Source organism: Nuphar pumila, chromosome 4 (genome assembly GCF_984573655.1).
Source record: "Nuphar pumila chromosome 4, dmNupPumi1.hap1.1, whole genome shotgun sequence".
Taxonomy (NCBI): domain Eukaryota; kingdom Viridiplantae; phylum Streptophyta; class Magnoliopsida; order Nymphaeales; family Nymphaeaceae; genus Nuphar; species Nuphar pumila.
This window is the reverse complement of record NC_143252.1, coordinates 145,688,264-145,705,148: the sequence shown is the minus strand read 5'-3', so window position 1 is coordinate 145,705,148 and position 16,885 is coordinate 145,688,264. Positions and strand designations below refer to the sequence as shown.

General features: G+C 38.2%; 1 protein-coding gene across 1 annotated transcript in view; it reads right to left on the bottom strand.

Annotated features, from left to right (window-relative positions):
- Nucleotides 1-6,128, bottom strand: part of LOC149841527 (putative GTP diphosphokinase RSH2, chloroplastic) — a 58,528-nt gene extending 52,400 nt beyond the window's left edge. Inside the window, exons 1-2 of the mRNA XM_090003884.1 lie at nucleotides 4,851-6,128; nucleotides 4,510-4,695 (exon numbers count right to left, since the gene is read on the bottom strand). Of these exons, the coding sequence (XP_089860010.1) occupies nucleotides 4,510-4,695; nucleotides 4,851-5,639 (975 nt within the window). The 5' untranslated portion in view covers nucleotides 5,640-6,128. The remainder of the gene's footprint in view (nucleotides 1-4,509; nucleotides 4,696-4,850) is intronic.
- Nucleotides 6,129-16,885: the final 10,757 nt, after the last annotated feature.

Below are 16,885 nucleotides of genomic sequence, written 5' to 3'. Positions count from 1 at the left end.
TGCCTATTTGACACCACACCCGGGCGCCGGTGTGACGCGTCGCTTCTGGGCGACGACCTAGCAACCCTTGCACATTTATCACTGCCTCCGGGCCTAGAGAGTACAGCGCGTCGCTCAGTAGGGAACGCCCCAACGAAATTCTCATATTGGTTCATTTTCATAGGATATGACAAAGTTTTTATGCTGGCTGTCACAGGCCTACCGCAACCCTCCTCGTTTATCCGGGCTTGGGACCGGCAGTGTATAACTACACAGGCGGAGTTTATCATACAAAACTCAACTAATTTAAATTTTTTCATGTCATCTTTTTAAACAAATGAAAAAGTTATTATCAAAGAGACATTATGATTACATCAAGGTTTTAAAACTCGCCGAGACAACTTGGTGACTCAGCTCGGCTCGGCTCTCTAACGAGTCAGCCCGGCAAGGCAAACTCGGTTTGCCAAGACTCGGGCCTGACTCGGCCGAGTTCGGGATGTTTGAAATTTGATTTTTTGGGTATTTCAGAATAAAAAAATGATACCGAGCTAATGGTATTATGGGAGTTCTGCTCAATCATCTTCAATTTTGCATAACCAAATCCCCTCAGAAATAGCATCTCCTACATTTAGATATTGTGTAATTCTTGTGGAAGAAAAACTAAGTACATCATTCTGAGTCTTTGACCAGTTTACTAAGTTTGATGATTCAAATCATATAAAGAACTGGCCCTCATTAGTATAAGCATTAAGAATAAGATAGGATGACTAGTCTGAAAAGATAACTTAGAAATGCAAAGTTGAGAATTAAATGCATGCTGACAATAGATATTATGCATAGAGTAACATTGGAAGATTGGCTTTAGGAGGTTTGTTTCTCCATTTCTTCCGATCACGAGCTACAACATCTATCATAATGCAACCTTTGATGTATCTTTTCACAACCACCCTCCAAATCTTCAATGGTCTTCCTCTTTTCTTAGCTTTTCCACTAACATGGTATCATTAATGTTGTGACAAGTCTCTGTGAAACATGTCCAAACCATCCTAAGCAACAACCTTCTTTTTCTGTTATTGGCAGTACTCTTAAGTGTCTTCTAATGCATTCATTTATGTCTTTTGTTATTTTATACATTCATCCTACTATACACATCTCTATAACAGGAATTCTCTCAACACTGGGCACCATGTAAGAATGTTGGTATTACAACAATCTTGGAAACATTCTTGCAATCATAAAAGTGCTCGTCCATCACATAGCACTCCACTAGCTTGTCAATATTTAATCCATCGAACTCATCTTACTAGTAATATCTTCATCAATCCCACCATATTGTTGCATCATAGAGCCTGTATATGAGTTTATCATCTCTTGTTTACTGAAAAACATGGTTTGAGACAAATTATATATTGTTTTTCTTTTAAAATCAAAAGTTAACAGAACCTGGTCTGAGTCACCGAGTCACGAGTCAATAAAGAACGAGTCGAGTCCCGAGTCACTGGGTTTTAAAACCTTGGATTACATCAGTTTAAAATATTTTGATGTATTTGATGCATGATTTAAAAAAGCAGACATTTTTAATGAAGAGGATAGTGAATCAACATAGAAAGGGCACAAGAGGTAGATGATAAAGAGCTCACATATATTAGAGACAATGTGGATGTCGAAGAAGGAGGAGGAGAAGAAGATAATATGATATTATAATTGAAGTTATATTTTCAAAAAACTTGGTTATTTAACACTTAAGTGTTCATAAACTTGGTTATTTTGCTTTTGTTTATGTAATATGAAAGTATGAGTCGTGTGGCATGTTCTTAATTGCAAGATATTTAATATTTTGCATTGTTCTTGTGAGATATGCATGCAATATTATCTATATTAGTTGATTTTGATGATGTCTTATGCTGCTCATAGAGACATAAATGCTTCATATGTGATTTTATAGTTGTATTTTGTGCAATTCATCATTGTTTAATGTGTTATTTTTTATTTATTTATTTTCTTGATTTCTTTAAAAAATTTAATATTTTTTTAAATTTTTTGCATACACTACGATACGTATCTAACTCTGGGCACGACCGATACGGGTAACGATATGCTACTCACAATCTTGGACCAAACAACTCTAGAATACTTCTCATGAAATTAAGAACAAAACTTAATTATCCACTTTCTCATACAATCATGCGTTTAAGACTCAGAAATAGTTTGTATGTGTGTGTGCTTGAGTGTTCAAGACCTAATCTGACTCGATGCATGTGGACAACTTGCCCAATTCAATGAGTCGGAAGTTGGAACACATTAGAAAGCAACCTACGAGGACAAGTAGACAAGTGGAATGGGAAGCCAAAAGAGACTAAGAAGGGTCCAACCAATCCATGGGGGCCACCTTGATCAAGCCATTGAATCAAACCAAATAAAAGGCATTCCAGGAAGAGAAGCAACTAAGCAAGTGCATCAGACGCCAAAAGATACCTTCCTATCTAAACCGTGACACAAGAAAAAGGAAAATAGTTTTGAAATTTTGTTTTTACAATTTAAAAATTGAAACAATAATAAAAAATTCAAACTAAAGAAAGGAAAAGATGGTCAAGCAAAAATTCTCAATGAAACAAAAAAACGCAGCCAAAACAAAGCTCCCCATGCATTGTGAAAAGAAAAAAAAGAAAATCGTACATAAAAAAACAAACAAAAGAGATTAATTGTTTCACAACGAATTCAAAATTTTCAAATTTCAATCTATCAACTAGAACAAGATAAAGTATAAGCTTGATGGACGCTATCCTGACATATCAAGCCCTCACAATCTGTCAGTTTCGTGCTCATCGGTAAGAATGCCTTGAACGTCCTACCAGATCTATTTTCTTTGCACTTTTGCAAGCACTGACGGGTTGCTCTGATGTTGTTCATCCCATCGGCATCCCAAATACCACGGATGGATTCTACGCCATATAGATGGGTCCCACATTTTTTTTCAGAGCCGTTTATGCTCGGTATGAACGACATCTAAGGTTTTCAAAATGAACTGCTGAAAAAATAGTTCCTCCATGGTATTTGGGATGCATGAGATGAACGACATCAGAGCAAGCACTGACGGTGCTCTGACCTGACACACACTTTTTTGTTTATGTCACAGAGCCATTTGTATAAGAAATGCAAAGGCCGAAGTGTTTCAAAACATACATTGCATGAACAAGAAGAGAACATTAGCATATAATCATGGGATGAAGTCTAAACAAAAATTTTATTAATTGCACCTTAAGGCCTATGTGCTTAGAAAAAATTTTAAAGCATGCTTTGTCACGGGCTTACTTTTTTCAATAAGCCAGTGCGGCGCGACGATCCTTCCTTACTGCCGTAAGCCTTTCTATCGCTCTGTCACGAGCATAGAATGCTTTGCAAATCGGCGACGCGCCAAGCTGCCCAAAGTGGCCAGCCTAACGGCCAAAGACCGCGTACCAACATGTTTCCATGTGTTGAATCATTTTCATTGGCCCTACGCACCACCCAGTGTGCAACTGCCTAGTGAAAGCTGATCAAGCGCATTTTCAAATGCGCATTCCATGTAGTCCATGTCGCTTAGTGCATAGCCGTCCCATACCAGCTATCACTTCCAAAAAAGGCACAAATTTTGCCTTAGCCTTGCGTACCATGAAGTGTATTGCAGCTCCATGCATATGACATAGCAAAACCTCACCACTGAAAGAACAAGACCATGTGCCCCCCAGTCCGAATATCAATTGATGATTGAACACCATAGCGAAGAGCACCACCCAAACTCATTCGTCGGCGCCTAGGCATTCACTCGCCTAGCCCCGAGTCACCATACTCGGTTGGAATCACCTAAGGTGATTCCTGAGGGAATTAGCCCCAACCCACACGCACCCCGTGCGTCCAACCGCTATGCGTGGAAAACTTGCAAGCCGAGAAGTCCTTAACCAAATCTCCAAAGGCAACATCCTCTGATCCGTTGGCACTACTTAACCAAACAACACTCCACGTTTGTGCCGCCACACAACGATGCACTAACGACGATACCAATGCCTATCGCATGCCGTGCTACCAATGCACATCACCGATCAAATAAACGCACACCGCGTGTTCCTACACTCTATGCATTTTTCACTCAGTAGAGCTCCGCACTGGACATGCCCCGTTCCGAAAGATCGGCCCGAGACACTTGCATTAGATAAGAATATATTCGACCGTTTTCATTCACTTTTCCCATTTCTTAAAACTAAAGCCAAATGTGCTTGTTCAGCTTCATTTGAACTTCAGTGACAACAGCTCCTTAACACACATCATTCTTAGTGAATGGATCAAACATCACCATGCTATGATAACTCAACCTATACCAGGGGATCAACATTCAACAATAACCAGTTAAGAAGAGAAAATGAAAGCATCAAACAATATTGTTCTAATAAAAAGGAAAACTGAGAGAGAAACAGTTCGACGTGGGAAGCATACTGAAGACTATTAGAATTATAGAAATGCAAATAAAAGCACTCTGTTATTAGTTGAACTCACCCCTCGGACTAAATCAGCTACACCAGCACCAAATATGCGGTATACATATTCATAATCCACAAAGGAGTCATCCAACGTATCATGCAGCAGCCCTGCTGACACAACCGTCGAGTTTGCTCCAATCTCCGCAAGCAACATAGCTGTTTCTACACAATGCTGCAAATAGGGATCACCATTTGCCCGCATCTGAACAAACACAGGAACCAGCGGGAAAACCCATCATCAGAAACTTTCTAATTTCGACATTCATAATTTGTTTGTTTGAGAAAAAACAAACAAATTGGATAGAGATCAAACAGCAATGTGGAACACAACTCTTCAAATGGAAACTAAGAACAAACCTGCCCCCTGTGAGCTCTCTCTGCCTCACAAAATGCCTTCAATACAAACTCCTGGTAGAAAATCTTATGCCTCTTCTGAGCACCCAATAAGATCTTTCGTGCATACGGTTCGAGGCGACGATTGCCATAGTAGCCAAGATGGGGCTTTTCCCGGTAATCAATCACCGAAGCATCCTCAACGAAATTGTCTTCCATATTGAAAGTTAGCGCTTCACCGATCGAGGCGAGTGACGATATTTCATCTGTTACGATATCAACAGGCATCGGAACGCTCGGTGAATCGTAATCCACGCAGAACCCCAATGCATTACGAACGAAGCTGTTGAATAGCCCGTCTCTATGAATCCTCAACGATATCTGTGGATGTGTATCCCCGCTCCTATCCCTCAAAATCCGCACGGGAGGGCTCCTCGATCCCGCGCTGCTGCATGAAACCGGGCCATGGAAGACCGAGATGGGGCTTTGATCCCTGCCCTTGAACGAATAACCCAGAGACGAGTAGCAGAAGGAGCTGCTCAATTCCTCGCCCCTCTCCGCCATGACGCGTCCGTGCCACAGCGAGCCAAGCTCCTCATTCACAAAGCTCGACCCGTGCTTCACCGTCGGAGAGGAGAATAGGCAAGAGAGCCCCCCAGCCATCGACTTCTGAGAAATGGCGGACGTCGACGAAGACGACAACCTAGCGTTCAGATCGTAGTCCGTGAAAGAGTGGGAGTTGATGTGGCAAGGATGGGGCGTGGAACAGACGCTGCTGGGAGGGCTAGAGTAAAGAGCAATGGGAACCCCCATGATCGACCACAGCGCCCAAATATCCCAACGAAACGCTGAATTCCCAAACCCCACCCCCCAAAAAATTCCCTCTTCCGGATATCACAAATACCCCAAATCCCCTTTAGCACAACATCTTCCCCTTAAAAAAACTAAAAAGATCACACCTTTTTTGAAGAAACCCTGATCCGCAAGACGAAGACTCCGATTACAAACACTAGAATGAAGAAAATAAAACCCAAGTTTTTACACAGTATCAGAAATTCTTCAGAATACAGAAGAAGTGAAATCGAGATATACAAGTTGGAGATTCGGATAAAATCAAACTCAAGAAGAGAAGATGCCCTAGGAGAAGAAGACTGAGTGAATCAATAAAAATCGATCTGAAGACGCTTCAGTTTTATGTACAAATTTCACAGAAAGGACAAGGGAGAATACGAACAAGGTTGAAACTTGGAGGCCGAAGAAATCGGAAGCCCTATACGTTTTCTCTGTCACAGAGAGACAGAGAGAGAGGGGGGGGGGGGGGGGGAATGAAGGCGGAGGAGAAGGGAAGGAATCGAGGGGGCAGAAATAAGGGAAAACTATTCTCCAGAAGCTATCCAACTCAAGGCAATGCTTTGCCAACACACAAACTGGAGGACACAATTACTCACTTGCCCATAGTGTTTCCAAAGAATGGCACCGACACGCGTCTTCGTTATTGGCACTTTACAAAGACGCCCCTCTTTTGCAGGGAATTACGGTAGCTACCAAATTTGGTTGGGGAAATGTTAAAAATCCAAATCCAATAAAAAATTCAAAGATCCCAAACCAATCAAGCACGTGTATTTCTAAATTGATAAATTTTACATTTTTTAATCAGTGCACCAATTGAATTAAGCACAACAACCAAGACGAGCTTTTGAGTTTCAGCTGGAGCACATCTGTGTTCTAATAGAGCCGATTTCGAACCGGTCAAGCTCGGCTCGGCTCATGTTAAGGCCTAGTTGTAAGAGACTTACTTATTCATTCGTTTACATGGCTGTGGTAATTTGCTTGGACTCTAGAAAAGTAAAAAGTCAATGATTTTAACGGTAAGACTGATCCAGCCATTTGGACCAGGTCATTCCAGTTGTATGGACCAACCCCACTGCACACAACCCGGATCGGTTGGGGTCCTGTCTGAATTCTCAAACTGAAAGAACAGTTGGGTAAAAAGGCCAGGTAATCTAAAGGGTATTTTTGACAGCAGCGCACTTGGGGGTGCACGGATGGTCAGGCGCGATAGGCGGTTCGTTGAATCTTGGCAGGTGGCGCGGAGGGCAGCGAGAAGGACGCGACTTCTGTTTGTTTCCTTTGGATTTCCACCATCAACCCTGCCACGTGCCAGTTGTGGGGGGGGGGGGGGGGGAAAGCAAGTGACGTGCTCGTGCTTACGTCTGCAAGGGGCAGCTAAAACTAAAAAGGCATGTGTTTGACTCGTCATGTTGGGGCTGCCTTGGCGTGTCGCTTTCCACACCACTTGTCCGTGACGTCTAATCTCTCTCACTCAGCAGCTGGGTAGGTGACTCCAAGTTAAGACTTGTGCTTTTCTTGGGGGACCAAGATCATGAACTTGTAATCACTGAGTTCGTGAACTTGGTGAATCATCGTGGCGTCCAAGCAATAGCTGAGATAATACCAATTCAACACGCCTCAGGAAATGTGACCAAAACTCCTTGTTACAAACATCTTATTCTTGGATTAAAATATGAGTCTTGACCTAGACAGTTAATGGCCAAAATTTTGCAACCTTTTGAGTTTTGAGCCTGTTTGCACTTAATCACTAATCAACTTAAGCTGTTGCAGGAACTGAACTCACTCGCTTCCTATGGCGTCGTGCCTTTTGATGCTTGGACTGCGTTTGTAGATGCTTAGAATAGACTCACCGAATTTTGCTAATAACAACAGCCCAAATTCACATGATAAACAGGGAGTTCATGGATCGACAAGCAAGCGTATGGTATTTTTTGATATTATATGCCCAGAAACCTAGTCGTACTGGCTCATCCTGTGCCGCCATAAGTGGGGTCGCTGTCCTGTCAGTGTTACACTCCGAGGGCTTACCCCTGGTCAAAGTGTAGGGCATTTTGGCATCACAATTAATGGTGTCAACCAGTAGGGCTTGGTTTGGACCATGCGAAAACAGACTTGAACCAGATTTTTGGACATCGTATCGGGTTCAGACCCCGGTCTAATCAGGTCTCATATAAGAAAAATCATACTCATATTCAATAAGAACTACAAGAACCAGACCATACCCGATAAAGTAATATTTTTTTATCATTTTTACATTGAAAAATTGTTGGTCTTAATCTAAACTCGGGTCAGGTCTGAGCCTGGTATAAAATTTCACAAAGTGTATTCGGGTCCATGTATTAATCGGACCTTCAGGTCCAGACCCAGGTCTTAATCGGGTCTTCTAATTTGTCACCACACTTGAACCCTATAGGGTTTGGTCCGGGTAAACCCAGCCCGTTGACACCCCTAATCACAATGCTCTTGATTAATTTTTTTTTTCATATGCATGATCAGAAGAAACCCTCACCGAGCGAAGCAGGTTATATGTTTCCCTCTGGAACATGCATGTGTGTGTTCTCAGGTCTAAATGAGCGCCACATATGTAAGCATGTGGGGCTCGTTTCCCCGTGTATGTCTGCATCACTTAGCATCGAAGTCCGATGCGTTTACCAAGACTAAAGTATCCTTTCCTGCCATTAGCGCCATGAAACAATGTTTCGAGTAATGTACCAAAATCTCCTCCAGCTAGAAAATGGAGAATAACCTTTTGTTTTCGCCCTAAGCAACACCTATGCTTGAAGAGTCTCAACCTCAAAATATGTTGCCCTCTCCATTCTGAATCACCCTTACACCTCTGGAGGAGCACCCTTTGTCATCGTCTGCTGTCGTGGGAGCACCTTTTGTCATTGTCTGTTGTCGGAGCACCTTTTATCATCGTCTGTTGTCGGACCATCCTTTGTCGTGCAACTGAGGATCTATCAGATATTAAATAAAAAAGAGCAGATTCAAAAGTATACTTTGCAACTGGTAGCTCTATGTTCTTTTGCAGAAGTTCTGACAACAACTCTGTATCAAGGGTCAGATCCCACATATCCTTTGCAAGCAAATGAGCTCATTCGTAATGGCAGCCCACTGCACCATTCAAATCGATATAGTTTCTCAGATGTTTGTTATGTTCAATATTGTTTCAGTTGGTGATTGTACATACTCATCGAAGAGAAATAATTGAAGATCTTTACAAAGAATGGGCTGACCCTGCCAAAGGAAAGGTGATTCAGTTATTTGTAATGATATTCGAGTTATTATTTACCATGCTAATAAAAGTAACGATTTATATTATTAACATGTTTTAACATGATTCATACGACAAATATCGTAATAATTGACACTAGCAAACACATAATATCTATTTACAACAATTCATACTTCAAATAATGTGCAGCGAGTTTAATAGAAATCGTTAACTGAGCAACGATTAGAACACACACATTGATGTACATATCGCATAATATACTACAAATCGATATGACAATTCAGTATAATCGCTTATTCACATTATAAATCGATACGATAAATGTAAGTACCGTTATGCCGCACAAACCCTGGACAACAACAATTGTGGTAACTTTATAAATCATAAATACAAATTGCAAAGCCTAATCCATCAGATATTAAATGACACATATTTTGGTAACAAAGCCAAATCGACACGATTTATGATTTATGAGTTATGATTTATACGTTTAAAGCAGCATTGATTTATATATTTAACGCAGTAGCGATTTATGCTATATAAAGTTACCAAGATTTGTACTCAAGTTTGCTAAATCGTACAACGAGGTTTACTGTTGAAGCTCAAACGTTACAATGATATGTACTTATGAAGGGTGTGATTTATACATCGATTTGTAAGTTTGAAGTAGCAATTTGTACGTTTAAATTAGAAATGATTTATACATTTGATGCAATAGCGATTCACGTGACAACTATTTAATTACAAGTACGACGCTTTAAAGTGATTTCCATAGAAATCGCTTAAGGAGCAACGATTTGAACACACAAATGTCCACCTAATGTCCCTACAATTGTTATTCCTCACGTATATGTTTCAATTATATACTACAAGTATCTAACCCTAAAACCTAAACCATAAACCATAAACCACAAACCATAAATCATAAACCATAAACCTAAACCCTAAACCCTAAACCTAAACCCTAAATATCTTACTAAACCCTAACGGCAAACACTAAACCCTTAATATATTACTAAACTCTAACTCCTAAACCTGAAACTCTGAACCCTAAACCCTTTTCCCTAAACCCTAAACCTCTAAACCTCTAAACACTAAACCCTAAACCTTTAATATCTTACTAAACCCTAACGCTAAACCCTAAACCCTTAATAAATTACTGAACCCTTAACCTTAAACCCTAAACCCTAAAACGTAGACCATAACTCTGAACCCCGAAACCCTAAACACTAAACCCTAAACCTTTAATATCTTACTAAACCCTAACGCTAAACCCTAAACCCTTAATAAATTACTGAACCCTTAACCTTAAACCCTAAACCCTAAAACGTAGACCATAACTCTGAACCCCGAAACCCTAAACCCTAAACCCTAAACCCTAAATCCTAAACCCTAAACCCTAAACATCATGTCGATTTGTTTTTTAGTAAGTCTAAACATTGTGTTGATTTATTTAAAGCTATTTCCTTTTTGCCTTTTATGAATCAGTCATTAGGTAAATCATGATACGACATATCATTCACGTATAAAATGCTTGTAAAAGCAAATCGCGATAGGATATCGTTCACATAGATAAAGCTGGTAAAAGCAAATCCTGATAGGACAAATCGTTAACGATTTAGGTGCATTGTTGTACAGATCTTGATAGAACACTTTTTTTTATAAAATAGTGATAACGATTTTCAACTTTAACTTAATTTCTGTTGTTGTAGAAATCATGATAGAACACTTCTTCTATATAACAGTGATAGCGATTTACAACTTTTTAATAGTTATCAAGTTGTAAATCGATTTGTACTTTACTAAGTCTAAACGTTGTGTTGATTTGTGTACACATGCGTAAAACCCTATTATATGTAAAACTCAAATATAGATCTATGTAAAAACCTATTCTATGTAAAACCCTACCTGGCCCATTGTCCATGTCTAAAACCCTAATCTATTTAACCTTTCTTCCTCTTTTCTGCAGTAGCGCAGTTTCTTCTTCTTCTTCTTTTTTCTCTTCCGCCTTCTTCTTCTTTTTTTTCTTTTTCTTCTTCTTCTTCTCATTTTTCTTCTTCGCCCTTGTATTTTTCTTTCTTCTTTTTTCTTCTATGTTCCTTCTACCTGTGCTTGATAGATGGCTTTTGATGTTGATAACGTAGTTGTTTCATGTCGCGAGGAAAGATCTGTATAATCTTCAATGATGATTATGGTTGTTATCTTCTGTGTATGCATCGATATATTCATGACACATACGACTACGACATATTTGTCTTAAAGTATATCGAAGCTTGCACAGAATATGACGACCATAATCATCTTCAATCGTTGCCGCCATACCGGAGCAAGCACAAATATTCTGCATGATAGACAGGGGGTGATGTTGATGTTCATCTATTTGATCTATTCCTACTTTCGGACCCTCCATTGTTCGCAAACCATAATTCATAGTTGGAAAAATATCTGCCTACCTTCGATATACTTCATGACAAATATGCACATAGTATCGTTTCCTTCTAACAGTGAGTGCCTGAGCATTGGTTTGTGAAGAATATTCTCAAGAATGCACTCATTTCTTGTTGCATTGCAATTTTATGTGTTGATTGCATATATATCTCTCTAGAGCTCTTGCTAGCTGGAATATGAACTCCGTGCCAAGAGTGACAACATTGGAGGATCTCTGAAAACAAAGAATGTGCAACACTCTGAAAGCAAAGAATGTTCAACTGAGGATATTTGCATGAAAAGCAAAGAATGTTCAACACTCATATATTTTGTAAATGAATGTGGTTGTAATGTATCATTGAAGTTAACTCAATTTATAGTTTACTATGCCTAAACATCGTGTCACTTTGTTTATTGTATTTTCCTTTTCGCCTTTTATGAATAAGTCATTATATAAATTGTGGTAGGACATCTTCACTTATACAAAGCTCATAAAATTAATTCGTGAAAGGACAATCGGTATCATGCAAATCGCAATAGGATATTCAATGTATAAATCGCAATAGACAAAGCATAATATATTAATCATCGATATGGCAATTCAGCATAATATCGATTTCTATCATGATTCTGTATATCGATTTAAGATATTGTTTTGATTATTAATATTGATTTTAGATATTGTTTTGATTCTAAATATCAATTTTTATGATATCAATACAATTTTTTAAATCGATTTATGATATTGTTCTGAATCTTAATAATGATTTCTATGTTGATTCTTAATATGGATTTAAGATATTGTTTCATTCTTAATATCGATTTAAGATACTGTTTTGATTATAAATATCGATTGTTAAGATATCAATAGGAATTTGCATATCGATTAAGATGTTGTTTTGATTCTTAATATCGATTTAAGATATTGTTCTGATTCTAAATATCGATTTGAAAGATATTAACACGAATTTCCAAATCGATTTAAGATATTGTTTTGAATCTTAATATTGATTTCTATGCTGATTCTTAATATCGATTTAAGATATTGTTTTGATTCCTAATATCATTTTAAGACATTTTTTTTATTCTAAATATCGATTTTTAAGATATCAATAGGAATTTTGATATCAATTTAAGATGTTGTTTTGATTCTTATTATTGATTTCTATTCCGATTCTGTATATCGATTTATAAACTATCAACAGTAATTTTCATATCGATTTGTATGATATTTGATAATTCGATTGCGTTATACTATGATAATATTTTCACAACAAAGGTAGATCTTTGTGGCTGACAATGACGTCATTTTAAAATCTTTTATTATAATATGTGAACCGCCAAAAATGTGAAGTGACAAAAAATCTTTGGTGGGTCCCATAAGCATTAAACTCCTCAGCTATAAAAGGAGTTCTTCACAATGTTTCTCCCTAAACGTTCCAAAAAAATTCTAACGCTTCATCTTCTTTCGCCTGAGCACCCTTTGCCGTCTCGGTAAGTTTTTGTGTTGTGAAGGTTTCTAATAGCTTACATTCTTAAGAGAAGAAACACTTCATCGTCAGCGAGGAAAACTCATAACGTAATCGTCCAAGAGTATGCTTTGTATGAGCAAGTAGAAGTGTACTACAGAATAATGAAGATTGAGAATGATAAAGAAAGGAAGCAATTGCTGGTAAAGTATAAATCGGGGCCTAATCCATTAGATATTGAAGAAGATAATCCAACGATGAAAAAGAAGAAGGATGACAAAGATAAACAAAATGAAAGGAAGGAGAAGGATAATGAAAAAAGCAAAGAAAACCAAGGCAAAAGAAGGAGGAGGTGAAGGATAGGAAAAAGCAAAGGAATAATAAGGAGCAGAAAGAAGAGAAGCGAAGGAAAAAAGAGGAAGAGGAGAGAAAAAAGCAAAGAAAGAATAAGGAGAAAGAGGAAGAGAAGCGAAGGCAAAAGGAGGAAGAGGAGGAGAGAGAAAAGTAAAAGAAGAAGAATGAGGACAGGAAAAAGAAGGAAAGACAAAGGAAGAAGCAGGAAGAGTAGGAGGAGAGGGAAAGGCAATTGAATGAGGAGGAAGTGAAAAAGGCAAAAGATGAAGAAGAAGTTTTTAGCAAAGCGTAAGAGGATAAAGAAAATGAAGGAGGCAGAGGAGAGAGAAAGAGAAAAAAAGAATAAAGAAGAGAGAAAAAGGCAATTGAAGAAGATGGAAGAGGAAAGGCAAATGAAGAAGCATCAGGATGAGGAAGAGAAGGAAAGGCAAAGGAAGGAGAAGGAGGACGAGAAAGAGAAGGAAAGACAAAAGAAGGAGAAGGAGAATAAGGAAGAAAAGGAAAGAGAAAGTAAGAAGCATGACGAGGAAGAGAAGGAAAAAGAAAGGAAGAAGCAGTCAGAAGAGAAGGAAAGAAAAAGAAAAAAGCATACGATGGACCAGAGGAAGGAAGAAGTACAAAAGCAGAGGAAGGGAGGAGATGAAGAGGAGAAAAGTGTGACCAAGGTACGTTAATCGCTACTGTATGTCGTGACGCACTATTGTAGGTATTATTATGTATAGTGATTATGACGTATAACGATTTATCTTTAAAACGACTATTGCGATATCGATTACTGCAATATCGATTACTATGTATAGTGATTAATGTGATAGCAATTACTAGGTGTAGCAATTAACTATGATTTGATATTTTGTATTACAGGCAAGTCAGAAGAGAAGCAAAGCAGCAAGTGAAAAGCTGAAAGGGTGGTGTATGTGGCTTGTAGTTCTGTCGTGGTTCAGAAAGCTGAGTGAATATCAGAAAGACTGATTATGAAATATGCACTTCGGCGGCCTTCTAGACCAACATTATTTTGAAAATTGTTGGAACACCATGACCCACTTGGTCAATAAGTGGAACCATAAGACAAACATGTTCCAGTTTGAGGGTTTTGAGATGACCATGACCCTAGAAGATGTGGCACAAATTACGGGTCTTAAGTGCCATGGCAGTGCTATCCTAACAAAGGATTCAAGTTATAACCCAAAAGACAATTGCACGACCCTTCTAGGAATGTCGATGGAGGAATGGTGTAAGTGTATTTCTAGCGAAGGCAATTCCTCATCGATGAAAGTTTATTTTTTTCGTAATAAATGGGAAGGCTGGTCCACTGCATGTGCAGCTGAAGCAGCTGACCAAGAGTTGCGTGGCTTCCTTCTTTATTCTTTTGGACTTACTTTATTTTTTGATTGTTATGGATCGAGAATAAGTTACTTGTGGTTGCAGTTCCTGGAAGACTTAGATGAAGTCGATAACTGGGCATGGGGTGCTGCTATGCTCGCACACTTGTACAGTCAACTTTACCGTGCGAGTAGGGGTATGAAAACCATTGGGGGGTTTTGGCCATTTGTTCAGGTATTTGTTTATTACATATTTAGTGCTTGTGGACTAAGCTCGTTGAAGGTTATATTCTTACTAATATATTATTTTTGTAGGCCTAGACTTGGGAGCATATTGTTGTCTTGCGTCCTCAATGTGGCCCAACGGTTTATAGTTTTCCCATGATCGGCGCGTGAGCTTCAATAAATGTCAAGTGCGAAAATGCTCAATTCATTTTAGATGAGTTGCAATTAAATGAGGTAAATGGTTTAAAATCATTGTAATGTTTAACATTCTTAAGTAATCATCGCTTTATGATTTTGTCTTCCTTAGTACAAATCGTTATCTCTTATGCATCTAACTTTTATTACCGTAAATCGTTATATGGTCTAGCATTCTTAAGTAATCATCGCTTTAGGATTTTGTCTTATTAAAAATTGTCATCTCATTTGCATAACTTTCATTAGTGTAAATCATTGTAATGTTTAGCATTCTCAAGTAATCATTGCATTCGACATTTCTTTTTCCTTAGTAGAAATCGTTATCACATTTGCATCTAACTTTCATTACAGCAAATCGTTGTAATGTTTAGCATCCTCAAGTAATCATCATATTCGACATTTCATTTTTCTTAGTACAAATCATTATCGCATTTGTATCTAACTTTTATTACCATAAATCATTGTAATGTTTAGCATCCTTAAGTAATCATCGCATTCGACACTTCATTTTCTTTAGTATAAGTCATTATCGTATTTGCATCTAACTTTCATTACCGTAAATTGTTATAATGTTTAGCATTCTTAACTAATAATCACGTTCAACAATTTGTCTTCTTTAGTACAAATCGTTATCACATTCAACATTTTGCATCAATAATTATGTCTATATTTAAACCATAATGTCGATTATATAGGTTGTGTAGAGACCTTATGGAGATGGGGAGGACGAGGACGATGAGATTGTTGTCGAGGCTGCGAGACTGTCTGTATGCGATATTTGACTCTTTAGCAAATGTGAAGCTGAGATGCAGCATGGTAGTCGAGTACTCCTACAAGCTAACTTGGGACAGTCGATACCAAAATTGCCTCTGGCATTTAAAAGGAAGATGAATAGTGATGGGCCACAAACGTGAATTGGCATGAACACTTCAGGGAACAATTGAATAACTGGAATAAAGGAGGTGTTTGTGCCATACCATATGATTATAAAGAACGACAATATGACCCCAACTATTTCAAAAAATATTGGAAACCCATGTGTGGAAATCGACAGATTGAGGAGAAACAACTTGAAAGTGAGGTCACTCTTGTCCTCAAGCATGTCATCCTCCTGCATAGACGTAACGTCCATCGTGTTCATTCGGTAGATACTACATTTTCATTTGTTGCAATACACGATAAAGTACAAACACAACTCTCAAAGGAGAAGGTATTGTCCGACCAAAAGTTTGCGATGCTGGAGAGTGATAATAAGAAGTTACAGAAGGATGTGCAAAATTTAAGTAAACAAATTGGGTCGTTGGTTGAGTTAATTACTAGTGGGTTTAATAAGATCAAGAGAACAAAGAGGCCACCAAATAAAGAGACTCCATCAAGTGCAAGCAAGAGACGAGTTATAGGTCTATCTGACTCGTCAAGCGTAAGTGAATAAACATATGTGATTTATGTATCCCGATAATTCTATGTTGTAATTCTGACATTCTTTGTTGTAATTATATAATTCTTTCCTTAATAAGTGTAACACAGAAGTGCCACTAACTCTTTCATGATTTGTACTTACGTATATTGATTACTGGCTTCAGCTTTATTATGTATCGTGATTCCTGTGATAGCGATTACTCTGTATATTGATTAATATGTATAGTGTTTAGAAAGTTACAACAATTTATCCTTGCGTTTGCTAAATCGTATAGTGGTTACTAGCTTAAAGTTTATTACTTTTAGTGTTTCTTGTGATAGCGATTACTTACTATGTCGATTACTCAGTATAGCAATTATGAAGATACCATAATTTGTACTTACGTTTGCTACTTTGTATAATGATTACTCACTTAGGGTTTATTATTTATAGTATTTCGTGTGATAGCGATTACTTATTTTAGCGATTAATAGGTATATTGATTATGCAGTTACCATGATTTGTACTTCCCGTGATAGCAATTATAGCGATTACTAGTTTTGAGTTGCAAGAAATGTCGA